General features: G+C 43.5%; 1 protein-coding gene across 1 annotated transcript in view; it reads right to left on the bottom strand.

The window, feature by feature from the left end:
• Positions 1–9,834: 9,834 nt before the first annotated feature.
• LOC126251616 (metabotropic glutamate receptor 4-like) overlaps positions 9,835–16,812 on the bottom strand; it is an 868,913-nt gene continuing 861,935 nt past the window's right edge. The window contains exon 14 of the mRNA XM_049952156.1: positions 9,835–11,114. Coding sequence (XP_049808113.1) covers positions 10,825–11,114 — 290 coding nt within the window. The 3' untranslated portion in view covers positions 9,835–10,824. The remainder of the gene's footprint in view (positions 11,115–16,812) is intronic.

Genomic DNA, 16,812 nt, shown 5'->3' with positions numbered 1-16,812 from the left:
ATTTGATGGATTACACTTGAACTCTATCCTTACACTTCATAAAACTGTTACATTTGCTGACAATGAAAGTTCACTATTCCAAAAATAAAAGACACAACTTTTATCTACATAAATTGGTTCAACAAAAACATTTTTGGTCTTATTCTTATAAACCATCATGTTATTTAATTTAAATAAAGTGAATCATAAGCTGCTCTTACTAGAAACAGACAGTAATAGACTTAGACAAAATGGAACATCACTATTGTTGTGAGGTCTTCAATCTAAAGACTGGTTTAATGAAGCTCTCTGTGCTAGTCTTGCACAAGACAGATCTTGTGCAAGCCATTTCATTTCTCCATAAATACTGCAACCTGTAGCCATTTCAGCCTGTTCACTTTAACTAAGACATGGGCTCACTCTTACAAGTTTTAACACCACTCCCCCTCCCCCAGTTCCCTCTGCTATCAAACTGATGATTCTTTGGTACCTCAGGATGTGTCCTATCAACCAATCCCAACTCTGAGCCAAATTGTGGCATAACTTTATTTCCAACCTAATTTGATTCAGCATCTATTCATTAGTTATTCAGTCATCCATCTAACCTTATGCATTCTTCTGTAGCATCACATTTCAAGTCCTCCTACACTCTTTTTGTTTGACCTGTTTATCACCCATGTTTCACTACAAGTACAATGATGTACTCCAGACAAATATACTCAGAAATGAGTACCTAAGATAAACTGACATCCAATATTAAATATTTTATCTCTTTCAGAAAATGTTGTTTTGCTATTGTCAGCTTGCATTTTATATCCGCCTCATTTCAGCCTTTATGTTTTTTTACCTGCTGAAATAGCAACTGCTCACCGATTGTGTATAGTGTCTTAGTTCCTACTGTAATTCCTTCAGCATTGGCTAATTTAATTCTTGACTAAACTCCATTACCCTCATTTTGCTTTTGTAGGTATTCATCCTATAAAATCTTTTCAAGACATTATCCGTTTTGTTTGACTGACCCTTCAGCAAACCTTAGATAATATATGAGATACTGAATTTCATTAATGAAAGAAGGAGATATAAACCACAGCAACTGAAGTAGACAAAGGGGAATACAGACATCTAATAAAATGAGACTGACAGGAAGTGCAAAATGGCTAAGTGGGAATACTTAGAAGAGAACTGCAAAGCCATAGAAGCATGCATGATTGTGGGAAAGATAGATACCACTTATAACATTATTAAAGATCTCTGGAGGACAGATAATATGAATTTGAAGAAAACAGATGACAAGTCAGGATTAAACAAAACAGGGTAAGTTGACAGTAGGAGGTAAGGTTGATAGTCTGCAAAAATCACCAGAGCCCTCTAACTAGGGAGGTATAAAGAATGGTATTCCACAGGATTCAGTCTTGGGTTCCTTGTTCTTAACATATATTAATGACTTATCGTCCTATATTCATGAAGAAGCAAAGCTAGTTGCTTTTGCTGATGATATAAGTATAGTAATCACACCCAGGAAACATGAATCAACTGAGGATATCGTAAATAGTGGCAGCTAGGTTGTGTGTTCTGGGCAGTGTTCTCATAAAGTCTTACGCTGTAATTAGTATACCTAATTTGATGTGGTGCTCGTTGTAAGTGCTGAAAGCTGTGAGTGAGGGTTGGGAGTGCAATATTGGTGCATTCTGGACATAAGTGGACACAGAGTGGTCCAAGTTCAGCTTATTGGGAATAGTGATGATATCTTCAAGATACAAAGTTAAGAGGTTGTCTTTACTTAGATTGTCTGGTAATGAGTGTTGTGGAGGAGAGCATTCATGGCCCAGCTTCACTTCTATTTGCACTCTGCTGCAAGGGAAGTGACATGTGCCACACTTCTCACTGGTCACGACACAGATATAATGGAAGTGTCCACAACTTGGTACTTACTGTTTAGTCCCCTGTATAATTGCTATTGTTTTCCAGCGATATAGACCCAGTTTGAGACTCTTGTGAGGGTACTGTCCAAGGAACTCACAGCTTGGAGCATGTGCCAAACCTACATATGACTGCTTCAGTAGTAATGTCCATAGCCTAAATCAAAATATAAACCTGACACATGGCAGTTCGCTGATCATTTGACTAGTATACATCCCAACATCAGATTTACAGTGGAGGTGGAAAGGACAGGAAGTCATCTTTCTTAGAGATGTTGGTTGGACGGAAATCAGAGAGATGACTGGGCCATTATGTGTACAGAAAACTAACTCAAACAGATCAGTATTTCAATGGACGTATCTCTCGCCATCCAGCACAGATGAGAGCTATGATGAACACCTTACCACACAGAGACAGGACTATTTTAGGCAAAGACCACCTTCGCTCCAAGATTAGCCATTTGAAGGAAGTGTTCAGAAGGAATGGGCATCCTGTCTGTGATATAAGATCAATGCCGAGGAAATCAAGACATGATGCCGTTCAAACAAACCAAGAGGACCAACACGTGGCACAACTTCTATGCTGCGGTGCAACTACTAGCAAGATAGGTAGAGACTTAAACAGGCAGTCTTCTGGCCACTCAGAAAGAGTAAAGAAATCTTGCGTCCAGTTAAAGATATTATTGGCCTCGGGAATTATATATTCCTTGCGAGTGTGGCAAACGTCATGGTGGCCAGTCTCTACAGACACTTGCCGATCTCTGTGTCGAACATCAGTGTCATGTTCAATCAGCCGTTGCAGAGCACAGACTGTTAAATATGCACAAGATTTTGTCTGAACAAATAAGAATGCTTGCTCACACATCGACCTATTGGGAGTCTGTGGTAAGGGAAGCGGCTGAAATTATACTGTGAAATTATCTTCAATAGAGACTATGGCTATGCATTTGTCAGTTCATGGAAGCATGTATTTAATAAAGAAAAAGTAAACCACAGAGACTTCTCGCAGTGTCTTGCCTTGTCCACCTTGGCATGTGCAGCGGCGGATTTACCCCTAGGCACACCATATTATATGCCCCCCCCCCCAAAAAAAAAGTTTTAAATAATAACTATTACCCGATCATTCCACAATTGCCGTTTTGGGTGGGAGCGCTGTGAGCTGTTTCCGTACTCTGCCGTTCGTTGTTCTGAAGGACGCGTCAGCGGTCTAGTCGCGCTCAATCAAAATGCAATATGGTTCCTGAACTGTACTTGGTGTTCGGTAGCGGATAAAACAAACTTAAAACTGCATTGTATTAACACATTCTTCTGTCGAAAGACAGTAGAAACGAACACAAGGAAAATAACTTTTGTTTTATGGCCTAAAACTGCAGCAGAGCGTGTAGGAGACAACGGATTTTTGTCATACATGAGAAATTCATACGTACTTTTACAGAGATGCGTTCAAAATTAAAATTAAATAGCCGTATTATGATCTAATAACTTGAGTGTGTAGCAGATAGAAAAAACACGTTCGGTATTAGTACGTGAATCTATAAGAAAGCGTAAGAAACGAAAATGAAACACAGATTTCGGAATAGGAACTAAATAACCAAATACAGACAAATAAACACAGAACTGGATTTGCAATTACAGCTCAAAGAGAACCAACGACAGAAGAAATGATTTAACTCCCCTGGCTAAGGTAGAAGACCAAGACGTCGATATAAAGGCAAGATTAGCGTCGTGCAACAGTTTCTGTAGTCCCCAGCTACAACAATACAAGATGGAGAGGAAGTCATTGCACAGCTTGTGTGTCAGATCACTTACTGGAAAAGAAGAGGCCATTATGTATCCCAAAATGAGGTCTTTTTTTGATGATCGTCGTGCCAAACAACGAAGTATTTTTTATGAGGTGAAACGTTCACGATAAATATTTCAGACAAGACAGGAATAACAAATTGCCTGTTGCCTTCTGTCTCCTGTTCTTCGGCCGACATTTGTTTGATAATTTTACTAATGTTTCGGCAGCACGAGTGGCTGGCAGTCAAAGCTTCGCTTTCTACTGCCAGTGGTGGACCTTAGTTGAGCTCGCGGCCGCACATTATGTTTACCCGGAGCACCAACGTCCAAGGGATTTTCTGTAGTCATTTCCGCCACGGTCCTCCCCTTTCTATCTGCAACGGTCGTTTTCTGCACCAGTGGAATCCAAGATCCATTCAGCTTGAGGCTTTCTTCTTAAGCTATTGTCACATTTGTGTATTTCTATACCTTCCCTGAACAAACGGGCGAAATAGTTCGTCTCTAATGCAAGAACTTCCGTGTCGGTGAATTTCACTATGTGATCGGTCTCTCACAGTGCGTGCTCCGCCACGGCCGATTTCTCTCCTGCCCCAATCTGCAATGCCACTTATGTTCGGTGATCCTGGTGTTGATGGATCATCCAGTCATCCCGACAAAGACTATTCCATATGTACGTGGTATTCCCGACATTGCAAGTGGGCCCTTTTTCTCCTTTACCGACCTTAGACGCTCTTCGATCTTCTTTGTCGGTTTACAGGTTGCTCAGTGCACCGTCGATTCTGTCCGTCACTCTGGGAATGTAAGGCAGAAACGCCACACCCAACATTTCTTTTTCTTTTCGACGTGTCACTTCGCCGAGTGTCTGACTCTGTGACACTTCTTATTTAACTGGTGGAGTACCCGTTGCTCCTCAGAACGCTTTCCAGGTGTTGCATTCAGTGTCTGAGGTGCTGCGGCTCACACATACGTCTCGCTCGCGTTACAAGCGGGTTGATCATGCCTCTTTTCTGGCTGCGGTGGTGATTTGACAGTTTGTGTAGATATCAGTCCGTGTGTGTGTTCTCGATACACGCTGTGTCCCAGATTTTTACCATTCCTTGTGACCAGCACATCTAGAAATGGTAGCTCTTGGACCTTCTCTACCTCCAAGGTAAATTTTATGTTGGCATGGAGACCGTTCAGGTGTCTTAGGAAGTCACCAGGCTGTTCCTCACCAAGGCTCCTAACAACGGAGGTATCCCGATGTATCTGTACCACAGTTTAGGTTTACAAGGTGCCAAGTCCAGCGTTCATGCTTCGAAATGTTCCATGAAGAATTTGGCCACCACTGGAGTAAGTGGACTATCCAGTGGAATAGACACTTTTGAAACGTGTGTAATAGATGAATGCTGTAGGTCAGATGGGTAGCTTGAAATAACTAATCAAGAGGTAAAGGTGGGGGTGTAAATGTGGAAGCGTGTGGGTAATGTGGAAACTTCTAGTATCTGGCCTGCAGAGTGCTTCACTCAAGCGGGACAGCCAGAAATTGTTGCAATAGTTCCTATTTGTCACGGTAGAGGGTTACCAGTCAGTTGAGCAACAGACGCCGTGACAGTGATGCAATTTACGTTCGCGCATTTTCTAAACCTTTTTCGAGGTTAGTTGTGGTATTATATTTATCTACATACTTTGTAGTTATCTTTCTTTAAGTATGATAGCTTATAAAGGGAGGTGCATAGAAGGTTTTAGTAGTCCTTTGTCAACCTTAAATGGATGGTTGCTTAATGTGATCTACCGAAATTTAAAATGGCCATTGTGTAGGTAATGTGGAAGCATACACACGATGGCATTGTGGAAACGTTTCCTCAATACCAACATCAAATACAGTACTTCTAATACGTTTTGCGTCTGTTTCTAGATGCCACGAAAGCTAACTGATCGGTAACCAAGAGTTACCTTTTGCAGCAATAGGGCCATTCTGGCACTTTAGGTAGGTTTTCCCAAACAACTCAGATATGTCATAAGGTCCTAAGGGTCAGCTGCTGTGCCGCAACCATTGGCAAACATACTCAGCGTAATAGTTTTTTAGAGAGCCCATAAGGTTCTTATCAAGTGGCTGAGTTTTATGAGAGGTGTGAGGCGGGATACTCACGATTGTAACATGGTTCTCCCTTGCACGTTCTATAACTTGAAGGTTTCTGGCATGACTGTTATGCCCATCAAGAATTAACAACACAGGAGGTTCTTTTGAGGGATGTGCCTTAGAAATGAAGTGGTCAAACCACTCGGAGAAGAGCTCAGTTTGAATCCAGCCTGAAGGATGGCATTTACCAATTGTTCCAGGTGGTGCTCCTTTCAGTAGTTGACGTTCAGGTAGTTACGGACAGATAAGTGCCAATGTGGTGGCGCTCCATCCTGCTGAAATATGAATTGTTGTGCTTCTTGTTCGAGCTGAGGGAACAGCCAATTCTCTAACATCTCCAGGTACTGTAGTCCAGTTACAGTAGCACCTTCGAAGAAAAAGGGACCAAAAACTTTATTGGCTGAAATGGCACAGAAAACGTTCACCTTAGGCGAGTCACGTTCATACTGAGTTGTTTCCCGCGGATTCTCAGTGCCCCATATACAGACATTGTGACGGTTGACTTTCCCGTTAGTGTGGAAAGTTGCTTCATCACTAAACACAATCTTTGAAACGGAAGATTCATCTGTTTCCATTTGAGCAAGGATAAAATCACAGAAATCGATTCTTTTAATCTTATCAGCTGCAAACAGTGCTTGAACCAATTTCAGAATATAAGGTTTCATAACTAACCTTTTTCGTAGGACTCTCCATACAGTTGATTGTGGAATTTGCAGCTCTCTGCTAGCTCTGCGAGTCGATTTTCCTGGGGTGCGAACAAATGCTTGCTGGATGCGTGCTACATTTTCATCACTCGTTCTCGGCCGTCCAGAACTTTTCCCTTTGCACAAACACCCATTCTCTGTAAACTGTTTATACCAACATTTAATACACCACCTATCAGGAGGTCTAACACCATACTTCGTTCGAAATGCACGCTGAACAACTGTCGTCAATTCACTTCTGCCGTACTCAATAACCAAAAAGCTTTCTGTTGAGCGGTCGCCATCTTAGCATCAACTGACGCTGACGCCTAGTCAACAGCGCCTCAAGCGAACAAATGTACAACTAAATGAAACTTTATAGCTCCCTTAATTCGCCGACAGATAGTGCTTAGCTCTGCCTTTTGTCGTTGCAGAGTTTTAAATTCCTAAAGTTGTGGTATTCTTTTTGAATCACCCTGTATTACATTCATTGCTAAAACATTATGAATTAGCTTTGGCTGATTTTTGAAGCTGAAAGAGAAGTAAACATTTCTTTTATACAGCAAAAACAAGCTGGGTTTCCACATTTACACCCCTACCTCTACTGAATCGAATTGAGGAGAAAAGAAATTTGTCGCACACCTTTACTAACAGAAGAGATCGCTTAGTAGGATCATCAGGCATCAACGAATCGTCGATTCGATGATGAAGGGAAATATGGGGGAAGTATTACAGAGGAAGGTCAGTGCTTCACTGCAGTACGCAGATTTTAATGTATATAGTTTGCAGTAGTTACGCAGAGATGAAAAAGCTTTGACTGGATAGACTAGTATGGAGTGCAGCATCAAACCAGTCTTTCGACTGAAGATACAACAGCAACAACGGCACTAGAAGAGGTGACAAAAGTCATGGCATAGCGCATGCACATATAAAGATTGCGGTAGTATCGCGTACACAAGGTATAAAAGGGCATTTCATTGGCGGAGCTGTCATTTGTTGTCAGTTATGCACATGGAAATGTTTCCTTCGTGATTATGGCCACACGACGGGAAGTAACGGACTTTGAACGCGAAGTAGTAGTTGGAGCTAGAGGCATGGGGACATCCCATTCCGGAAATCTTAGGGAATTCAGTATTCCAAAATCCAGAATCAAGAGTGTGCCGAGAATACCAAATTTCAGACATTGCCTCTAACCACGGACAATGCAGTGGCCGACGGCCGTCACTTAACGACCGAGAGCAACGGCGTTTCTGTAGTGTTGTCAGAGATCACAGACAAGCAACACTGCTTGAAATAACCGCACAATCAATGTGGGACGTCCGACGAACGTGCAGTGCTGGGGAAATTTGGCGTTAATCGGCTATGGCAGCAGACGACCGACGCGAGTGCCTCTGCTAACAGCAAGATATCGCCTGCAGCGCCTCTCCTGGGCTCGTGACATATCGATTGGATACTAAACGACTGGAAAACCGTGGTGTGGTCAGATGAGTCCCGATTTCAGTTGGTGAGACCTGACGGTAGGTTTCGAGTTTGGAGCAGACTCCACGAGGCCATGGACCCAAGTTGTCAACAAGGCACTGTGTAAGCTGGTGGTGGCTCCATAATGGTGTCGGCTGTGTTTACGTGGAATGGACAGGGTCCTCTGGTCCAACTGAAGCGATAATTGACTGGAAATGTGTTCGGCTACTCGGAGACTACTTACAACCATTCGTGGAGTTCATGTTGCCAAACAACGATGGAATTTTTATGGATGCCAATGTGCCACGTCAACAGGTCACAGTTGTTCGCGATTAGTTTGAAGAACATTCTGGAAAATTCGAGCGAATGATCTGGTCACCCATCGAATATTTATGGGACAGCGTCGAGAGGTCAGTTCGTGCACAACATACCGCACCGGCAACACTTTCGCAATTATGGATGACTATAGAGGCAGTATCGCTCATTATTTCTGTGGGGTCTTCCAATGACTTGTTGAGTTCATGCCACGTCGACTTTCTACACCACACCAGGCAAAAGGAGATCCGACATGATGTTAGGAGGTATCCTATGACTTTTGTCACTTCATTGTGTTTGCTTACGCAGCGTGTCATGTTCACGATATTTTTCATGGAGCCTCTTGAAGTTTGACACACCAATTTTAATCATCACAATATTTTCTGCGTCTTCTTTAATTCCAAGCAGACACAAGGGAAAAAAGATATGTTTAATACACATTCAGAAATTAACTTTTTTTAATTTGTAAATGTATGTGTTATAAAGCGTGCTTGTGCGACCTCATTGCGCCTTGTATTGTGCTCAGGGACGGAATCGATCTTACAGATCTCTGAATGTCACGTTTTTCTTGCAATGTTGAGGTTTGAAACTGAGTGGTTTTCGAATAGTAGACTGTATTATTTATATTCGCTTTCTCATTGGTACGTAATCAAGTCACAATGTAAGAACAACATGCGCTGGTACTTGGCTCTCGAAAAATTAGCGGCAAGGAAAGGAGAATCACATCAGGTTGCAACTACATAAGCTCACAACTGGGTCAGCAGCTCGCAAAATGGAGGCGCACTAGAGGAACAAGTAGCATTGCTCTGAAGTGGCACTGTGCATTAGGAAATTATAACGTCTGATGAAGCGGGCTGATTGTCGAAGCCGTTAAGCGAGCACAAATATAACACATATTATATCTGAATCATCACTTAATAGTGGGTATTGGAAATGAGTAAGGTAAAAAAATGCTTAGTTTTCACATATTTACTTTTCGGATGAATATCAGAATTTGCTGAGCGACAGGGAGGAGAACGTATGCATTTGTGTAGTTCATACACATGGGCTTTTAAGATTTGCCGGGGGTGACCTGAAACTGCTTCACACCTGGCATTTCTGCCTCTTGAGAACCGTGTACTAATTCCTATATGCAACGGGGCCTTCAATCCATTCAGAAAGCTGGAATGATATTACGTAAGTTTGGACCTGACGTCTATATGCACTTCGTTCTAAAGGGTGAACACATACAGCTAAGTTTCACACTTGAACTGCTTGTAGAATTCAAGTTTATACCTACAAAGGAGACTTTTGTCTCCAGACAGTCCATAATATACGAGGGTAAAGTAATTTCTCTCTACCTTTCTGTTTGGTAGACCTTGAAGGACGAGATATTACGTAACATTACAAGCAAAAATGTATATTTACCTACGTTTATGTTGCAAACTGATAAATACTATTCTTTCCACTCACCTATATCTTTACTCCATTGGCACACTTGGGTGGTAAGCAACTAACACACTTATGGAGACAACAAGAAAGATAAAGCTGACTATTTTTGGTAATATTTCTTTATTTACAATATAATATGGTACAATTTCATTTTGTTGGAAGTGAGTTAAAAGCAAATTTTCATATGGTTTAATGTTGACAGTTGCCCATACACAGATGAAACGGGTTTACATGTGACCGCTACCTCCTATTTTATTTGGTATATCATTTGCAGATCATTTTAAATGGTTAATGAATCACAGATTTCTTAATTTACTTAATCAAAGATTTTAATACTTTGTACATATATGACAGTAACAATGTTGTACAACTCTCAATGGAAACTGACGGATAAGAGGAATGTGCCACAGGGGCTCAACATGTGACACATTCTGTTTTACCATTAGCATCTCCCAAACCTCTACACTTAAGGAACTTAGATACTATTTAGCATCCATGTAAGAGAATTTACTAATTACTAGGAAATGAAACTAAGTTCTGTACTGTAGACGTGTCGAGAGTTACTCTAAAGGCTAATTTCAAGAAGTCGTTAGACAATGGTGACCAACACGGTTAACTTCGAATGCATTCGCTCAGGAGTAAAACAGATATGTTTATGACAGACTATGTACATGAAGGGTATGCTTGGCATAAGGGACAGGACAAAAGTCAGCTCCAATTTGAACACCTTTTCCGACACTGTTACAGGACTACGTTTTTCATTTCATAATACTGAACAAACTGTAATTACGACTATTCTTCTTCATTTCATATAGTGTTTCGTTACACTGAACAGTTCGTTGGGTTGACAATGAGAACCCGGATCACACATAAAGAAGAAATCGATAGCAAAAACTTTACCTAGTCCACAGGAAGAAAAAAGGGGTATGGAAGAATCTCTGTTACTGTCTCGGCACCTTCGGAATCTCTCACGTAATCGCTTGACGCCGTGGCAGGGGCGTTCAGTCTCCAGCAACAGTGCTGAACGCCGAGGGCTGAGCCTCAGCAACCGGCGCAGCGCAGGCTGTGTGTCTCACACGAGGACGGGTGAGCGCCGCCTGCGGCTTGAGTGCCGGTGGGCCCTGCTGCGCTTCCGCTATAACTGCACGTCCACCTGCTGCGGCTGCTGCAGCTGCTGCTGCTGCTGCTGCGCCTGCAGCTGCGGCTGGCCGCCTGCCACGGGGCCGTTGCTGCTGCCGTGCTCCGGGGCCACCGCCTGAGTCTGCACCTGCGGCTGCACCTGCTGCTCCTGCTGCTGGGGCTGCGTCTGCGGCTCGGCGGGTGGCGCCTCTGTCTGGGTCGAGCGGTTCACCAGCAGCAGCACGCAGCCGTGCACCACTTGACGGCGCTGGTGAACCACGTCTTCACGCAGTTCCAGCTCCATGCCTGAAAGAAAAGTAACATCTCTTGTGGTTACGTTTATACACCTCTATAGGACAGAATTGAAACTCTTAAGATGAATTCTATAGCAGAAAGGTAACGACTGGTGTGAATATTACCGAGCCCTCAGTTTAATAATTCATGGTTGCGAAATACTAACATACACACTTAAAAAAAAAGAAAAAACAAAATAAAGAGCTTCACAAATTGTTGGTCCACCTCTGGACAACATACAAGCATTTTTACTTCTGCCAGTACCTCGTCTCCTACCTTCCAAACTTTACAGAAGCTCTCGCAGGAGAGCTTCTGTGAAGTTTGGAAGGTAGGAGGCGAGGTACTGGCAGAAGTAAAGCTGTGAGGACGGGGCGTGAGTCGTGCTTGGGTAGCTCAGTTGGTAGAGCACTTGCCCGCGATAGGCAAAGGTCCCGAATTCGAGTCTCGCTCCGGTACACAGTTTTAATCTGCCAGGAAGTTTCATATCAGCGCACACTCCGCTGCAGAGTGAAAATCTCATTCTGGAAACATCCCCCAGGCTGTGGCTAAGCCATGTCTCCGCAATATCCTTTCTTTCAGGAGTGCTAGTTCTGCAAGGTTCGCAGGAGAGCTTGTGTAAAGTTTGGAAGGTAGGAGACGAGGTACTGGCAGAAGTAAAGCTGTGAGGACGGGGCGTGAGTCGTGCTTGGGTAGTTCAGTTGGTAGAGCACTTGCCCGCGAAAGGCAAAGGTCCCGAGTTCGAGTCTCGGTCCGGCACACAGTTTTAATCTGCCAGGAAGTTTCATATCAGCGCACACTCCGCTGCAGAGTGAAAATCTCATTCTGGGATCATACAAGCAGTTTTTCGGCTTGACATTGACTGATAGTGTTGTTGGATGTGCTCCTGACAGATATCGTGTCAAATTCTGTCCAATTGGGGCTTTAGATCGTCGAAATCCCGAGCTGGTTTGAGGGTCCTGCCCATAACGCCCCAAACTTCCTCAACTGCGGAGAGCTCTGGCAACCTTGCTGTCCAAGGTAGGGTTTGGCAAACATGAAGACAAAATGTAGGAACTCTCGCCGTATGTGAGTGGGCATTTTGTTGATGAAATGTAACCCCAGAATGGCTTGCCGTGAAGAGTAAGAAAACAGGGGAAGAAAATCATCGAATTACTGCTATACTGTAAGGGTGCAGCGGATGCTACGAAATGAAATGGCACCCTAGACAACCACTCTTGGATGTCGGGTCGTATGGCTGGCGACAGTCAGACTGATATCCCACGGCTGTTTGGGGCGTCTTCAGATACATCTTCAGCTGGAAACACGTTGACTGGAGTAGAATTATCTTCACTGACGATCCCGCATGGAACTGAGCCCCAACCGAGCGAGGTGGTGCAGTTGTTAGCACACTGGACTCGCATTCGGGAGGACGGCGGTTCAGTCCCGTGTTCGGCCATCCTGATTTAGGTTTTCCGTGATTTCCCTAAATCGCTGCAGGCAAAGGCCGGATGGTTCCTTTGAAAGGGTTCGGTCGACTTCCTTCCCCATTCTTCCCTACTCTGATGACACCGATGACTTCGCTGTTTGGTCTTCTCCCCCAAACAACCCAACCAACCGAGCCCCAAACACCAGCGAAGACGCGTTGGAGACGCCACAGACAGTGGTGAGATACAAACCTGTCTGTCGCCCGTCGTATGGCTTGACAACTAGAAGTGATGGTCTGGGTTGTCATCCGCTGCACCCTTACAGCACAGCGATACGTCATTGATATTCTACGACCTGTTTTGTAGCACTTCATAGCATGCCATCCTGAGCTTACATTTCAGCAAGATGATGCCCGCCCGCACAATGCGCGGGCATCTACTGCTTCTCTTCGTGCTTGCCAGACCCTCCCTTGGCCAGCAAGGTCGCCGGATCTCTTTCCAAGTGATAACATTTGGAACATCATTGCCAGGTCCATCCAACCACCTTGGGATTTTGACGACCTAATGCACCATTTGGACGTAATTTGGCACGATATCCTCAGGACGACATCCGTCGACTCTGTCAATCAAACCCAAGCCTATAACTGCTTGCATATGGGCCAGAAGTGGGACAACGCTCAATTTGTGAAGGTCTTTCTCTTTATTAAGTTATCATTTTTTCTGGAATTACAATCATTTGTTTGTGCATATGTGTACATCACATGTACGGATTTCCGTCTCATTCAGAAAATTCCTCTGTGGTGCGTCGTCCTTTTTTTATTTATTTTTCATCGTAGAGTGTGTTATTGCCAGAAGAGTGGAAAGACTGACTGTGACCGACCTCAGACAAGATCTGACTGGGTTGCGGAGTAATATATGAACACTAGAGTTTATGTTAGAAAATAGACTGAAAAAAGGCAATACTCTGACGAAATAAATCTCGGGTGAACAGCCTGGTATGAGTGTGCATAGGACGCAATATTTCGGCAATCGACCACGTTGCCATCATCAGGTGCGCTGATGTACTGACCGGCGGTGGGCTGGCGCCAGGAATATATAGGGCAATCTCGCCTCCTCCCTCAGGAGCTCCTAAGCGGTGCCGGCAGACCCTGCTGAACGAGAAGACCTAGGGCGCAGCGCCCAGATGGCGGCAGAACGGACGCTGTATCTGGACCGCGCGCGGGGCGCGGACCGCACCGACTCATACGAAACGCCTGAGGGAGGAGGGGGATTGTCCTATATATTCCTGCCGCCGGCCCACCGCCGGTCAGTACATCAGCGCACCTGATGACGGCAACGTGGTCGATTGCCGAAATATTGTGTCCTATGCACACTCATATCAGGCTGTTCACCCGAGATTTATTTCCTCTCATAAAATACGCCTGGAGAAATTGAAGAATCACAAGGCAATACTCTATTTAGGTAACGGAGATAATATGTTGGAGGGAAAGAGAAACCCGACTGGAATTATAAGAGTTGAAGGACAAAAAAAGGAGTGAGACGTGGTTGCAGCCTATCCCTAAGGCAGGGGCAACGACTCTCTTTGCTGGACCAGAACCTGTCCTGTCCTGTCACAAAAGGCGATGGTAAAATCTCAACCAAGTAGCTGGATCAGGAGGCAGCACACAGAACGTTGCACTAAAACCCAAAAACAGAAATGTGAAAAGCTCATGACTCCGAGACTCCTGTAATACTGGGATTGGCCAGGAATCAGAATAGACTCATGGTAAGTTTCATGGCTGCCCATAGGTATTTCAAGAAACATCTGCACACAACGGGAGTAGAGAAACAAGCCCTAAGTACAGCCTGTGTGGTATGGGAAATAGAATCGCACAACACTTAATCTTCCAGAGCGAAGCACTAAGTGCCAGAAGATACAATATTTTTGGGTAACTAATTCCTGAAGAAATTGTGATTAGTAGAGATTTGGTGAAGTGTCTCCCACTACTCTTTAAAGGTCATGGTTGGCTTTACTAGAATGACAGAGATACAGTACAATAAACTTAGTTTCCGTACTGACAACAGGGGAGCTAAGACCACTGTTGTTTAAATCGAATCAGTCCTCCATGTTATCCAATGTATACATTGAGAAAGCACCACAGGAGGACAAGAAGAAATATGGAAAGGGAATATAGGTTCACACATAAAAAATAAAAATAAAACTTTAAGACTCTGAAGGCAGTAGATCTGTTTTGCTGTTTGCGGAGCAAAGTTACTGACGATGGCAGAAGAGGAAAAGGGGAGAACTTTTTAAACATCTAATATGATTTTAAGCATTAGCAAATCTTTTTCGAAATTATTTCTTTGGAGTGTAGCCTTGTGTGGAAGTGAAATGTGGACGTTAAACAATACAGACAAGAAGGAAATAACACTTGAAATGAAGTTCTACAAAAGGGTGTTGCAGATTAGAGGGGCGGATTGGATAACTAATGAAGAGGAATTGTGCCGGTGTGTTTTCTCTCCGGCACTTTTGAATTCGCGCCGTAGACATCGATTGCATAGTTCCTTTGCCTGTTTTGTCGACCGTTGTTCAGCAGTGATCCGGAGCGCTGCTGTCGGGTGGCGCTGCCGACTAGTGTTACTTAAAATCGATAGCTGGCGCAGGCGATATTATCGATAATATTTTTATAAACTATCGATTGTTTTTTGCAAGTACTTCAAATGAAAAATAGCTTTGTAAGAATTTCTTATTGATTAAAGACAGCAATAAGAAATGCAAATTTTGTTTTATAAAAAGAAAGGTATTTAAATTCTTGACCTTTAGTCTATTGTTTGGCATACGAATTACGAGATATGCAAATTTTGTTTTATAAAAAGTCATGCATTTAGATTCTTCTCCTCTAGTTTGTTGCTTTTTCATTCATTATTTCTCCTGCCTTGGAGAAAACCTTCTCTGCGGGAACTGAAGTCGCAGGGCAGCACATAGCCACTAAATGTTTAACACACAACGAACTATTAGATTTTACCCGATTTTCTAATACACAAGCATGATTGTCTATTACAGATTTTTCAAAATACTGACGTAGGTCAATCATGGAATCACTGACTGGTGTAATGACATCGACGTTATTCTGTTGCTGATTTCAAACTGGTAGAAGTATCAATAGACGTATTAGCACTGCTCACGGATGCTTGTGTTTCTACATCTACATTTATACTCCGCAAGCCACCCAAAGGTGTGTGGCGGAGGGCACTTTACGTGCCACTGTCATTACCTCCCTTTTCTGTTCCAGTCGCGTATGGTTCGCGGGAAGAACGACTGTCTGAAAGCCTCCGTGCGCGCTCTAATCTCTCTAATTTTACATTCGTGATCTCCTCGGGAGGTATAAGTAGGGAGAAGCAATATATTCGATACCTCATCGAGAAACGCACCTTCTCGAAACCTGGCGAGCAAGCTACACCGCGATGCAGAGCGCCTCTCTTGCAGAGTCTGCCACTTGAGTTTGCTAAACATCTCCGTAACGCTATCACGGTTACCAAATAACCCTGTGACGAAACGCGCCGCTCTTCTTTGGATCTTCTCTATCTCTTCCGTCAACCCGATCTGGTACGGATCCCACACTGTTGAGCAATACTCAAGTACAGGTCGAAAGAGTGTTTTGTAAGCAACCTCCTTTGTTGATGGACTACAATTTCTAAGGACTCTCCCAATGAATCTCAACCTGGTACCCGCCTTACCATCAATTAATTTTATATGATCCTTCCACTTTAAATCGTTCCGCACGCATACTCCCAGATATTTTACAGAAGTAACTGCTACAAGTGTTTGTTCCGCTATCATATAATCATACAGTAAAGGATTCTTCTTTCTATGTATTCGCAATACATTACATTTGTCTATGTTAAGGGTCAGTTGCCACTCCCTGCACCAAGTGCCTATCCGCTGCAGATCTTCCTGCATTTCGCTACAATTTTGTAATGCTGCAACTTCTCTGTATACTACAGCATCATCAGCGAAAAGCCGCATGGAACTTCCGACACTATCTACTAGGTCATTTATATATATTGTGAAAAGCAATGGTCCCATAACACTCCCCTGTGGCACGCCAGAGGTTACTTTAACGTCTGTAGACGTCTCTCCATTGATAACAACATGCTGTGTTATGTTTGCTAAAAACTCTTCAATCCAGCCACACAGCTGGTCTGATATTCCGTAGGCTCTTACTTTGTTTATCAGGCGACAGTGCGGAACTGTATCGAACGCCTTCCGGAAGTCAAGGAAAAAGGCATCTACCTGGGAGCCTGTATCTAATATTTTCTGGGTCTCA

Source organism: Schistocerca nitens, chromosome 4 (genome assembly GCF_023898315.1).
Source record: "Schistocerca nitens isolate TAMUIC-IGC-003100 chromosome 4, iqSchNite1.1, whole genome shotgun sequence".
NCBI classification, from domain to species: domain Eukaryota; kingdom Metazoa; phylum Arthropoda; class Insecta; order Orthoptera; family Acrididae; genus Schistocerca; species Schistocerca nitens.
This window is presented reverse-complemented; position numbering and strand designations above follow the sequence as displayed.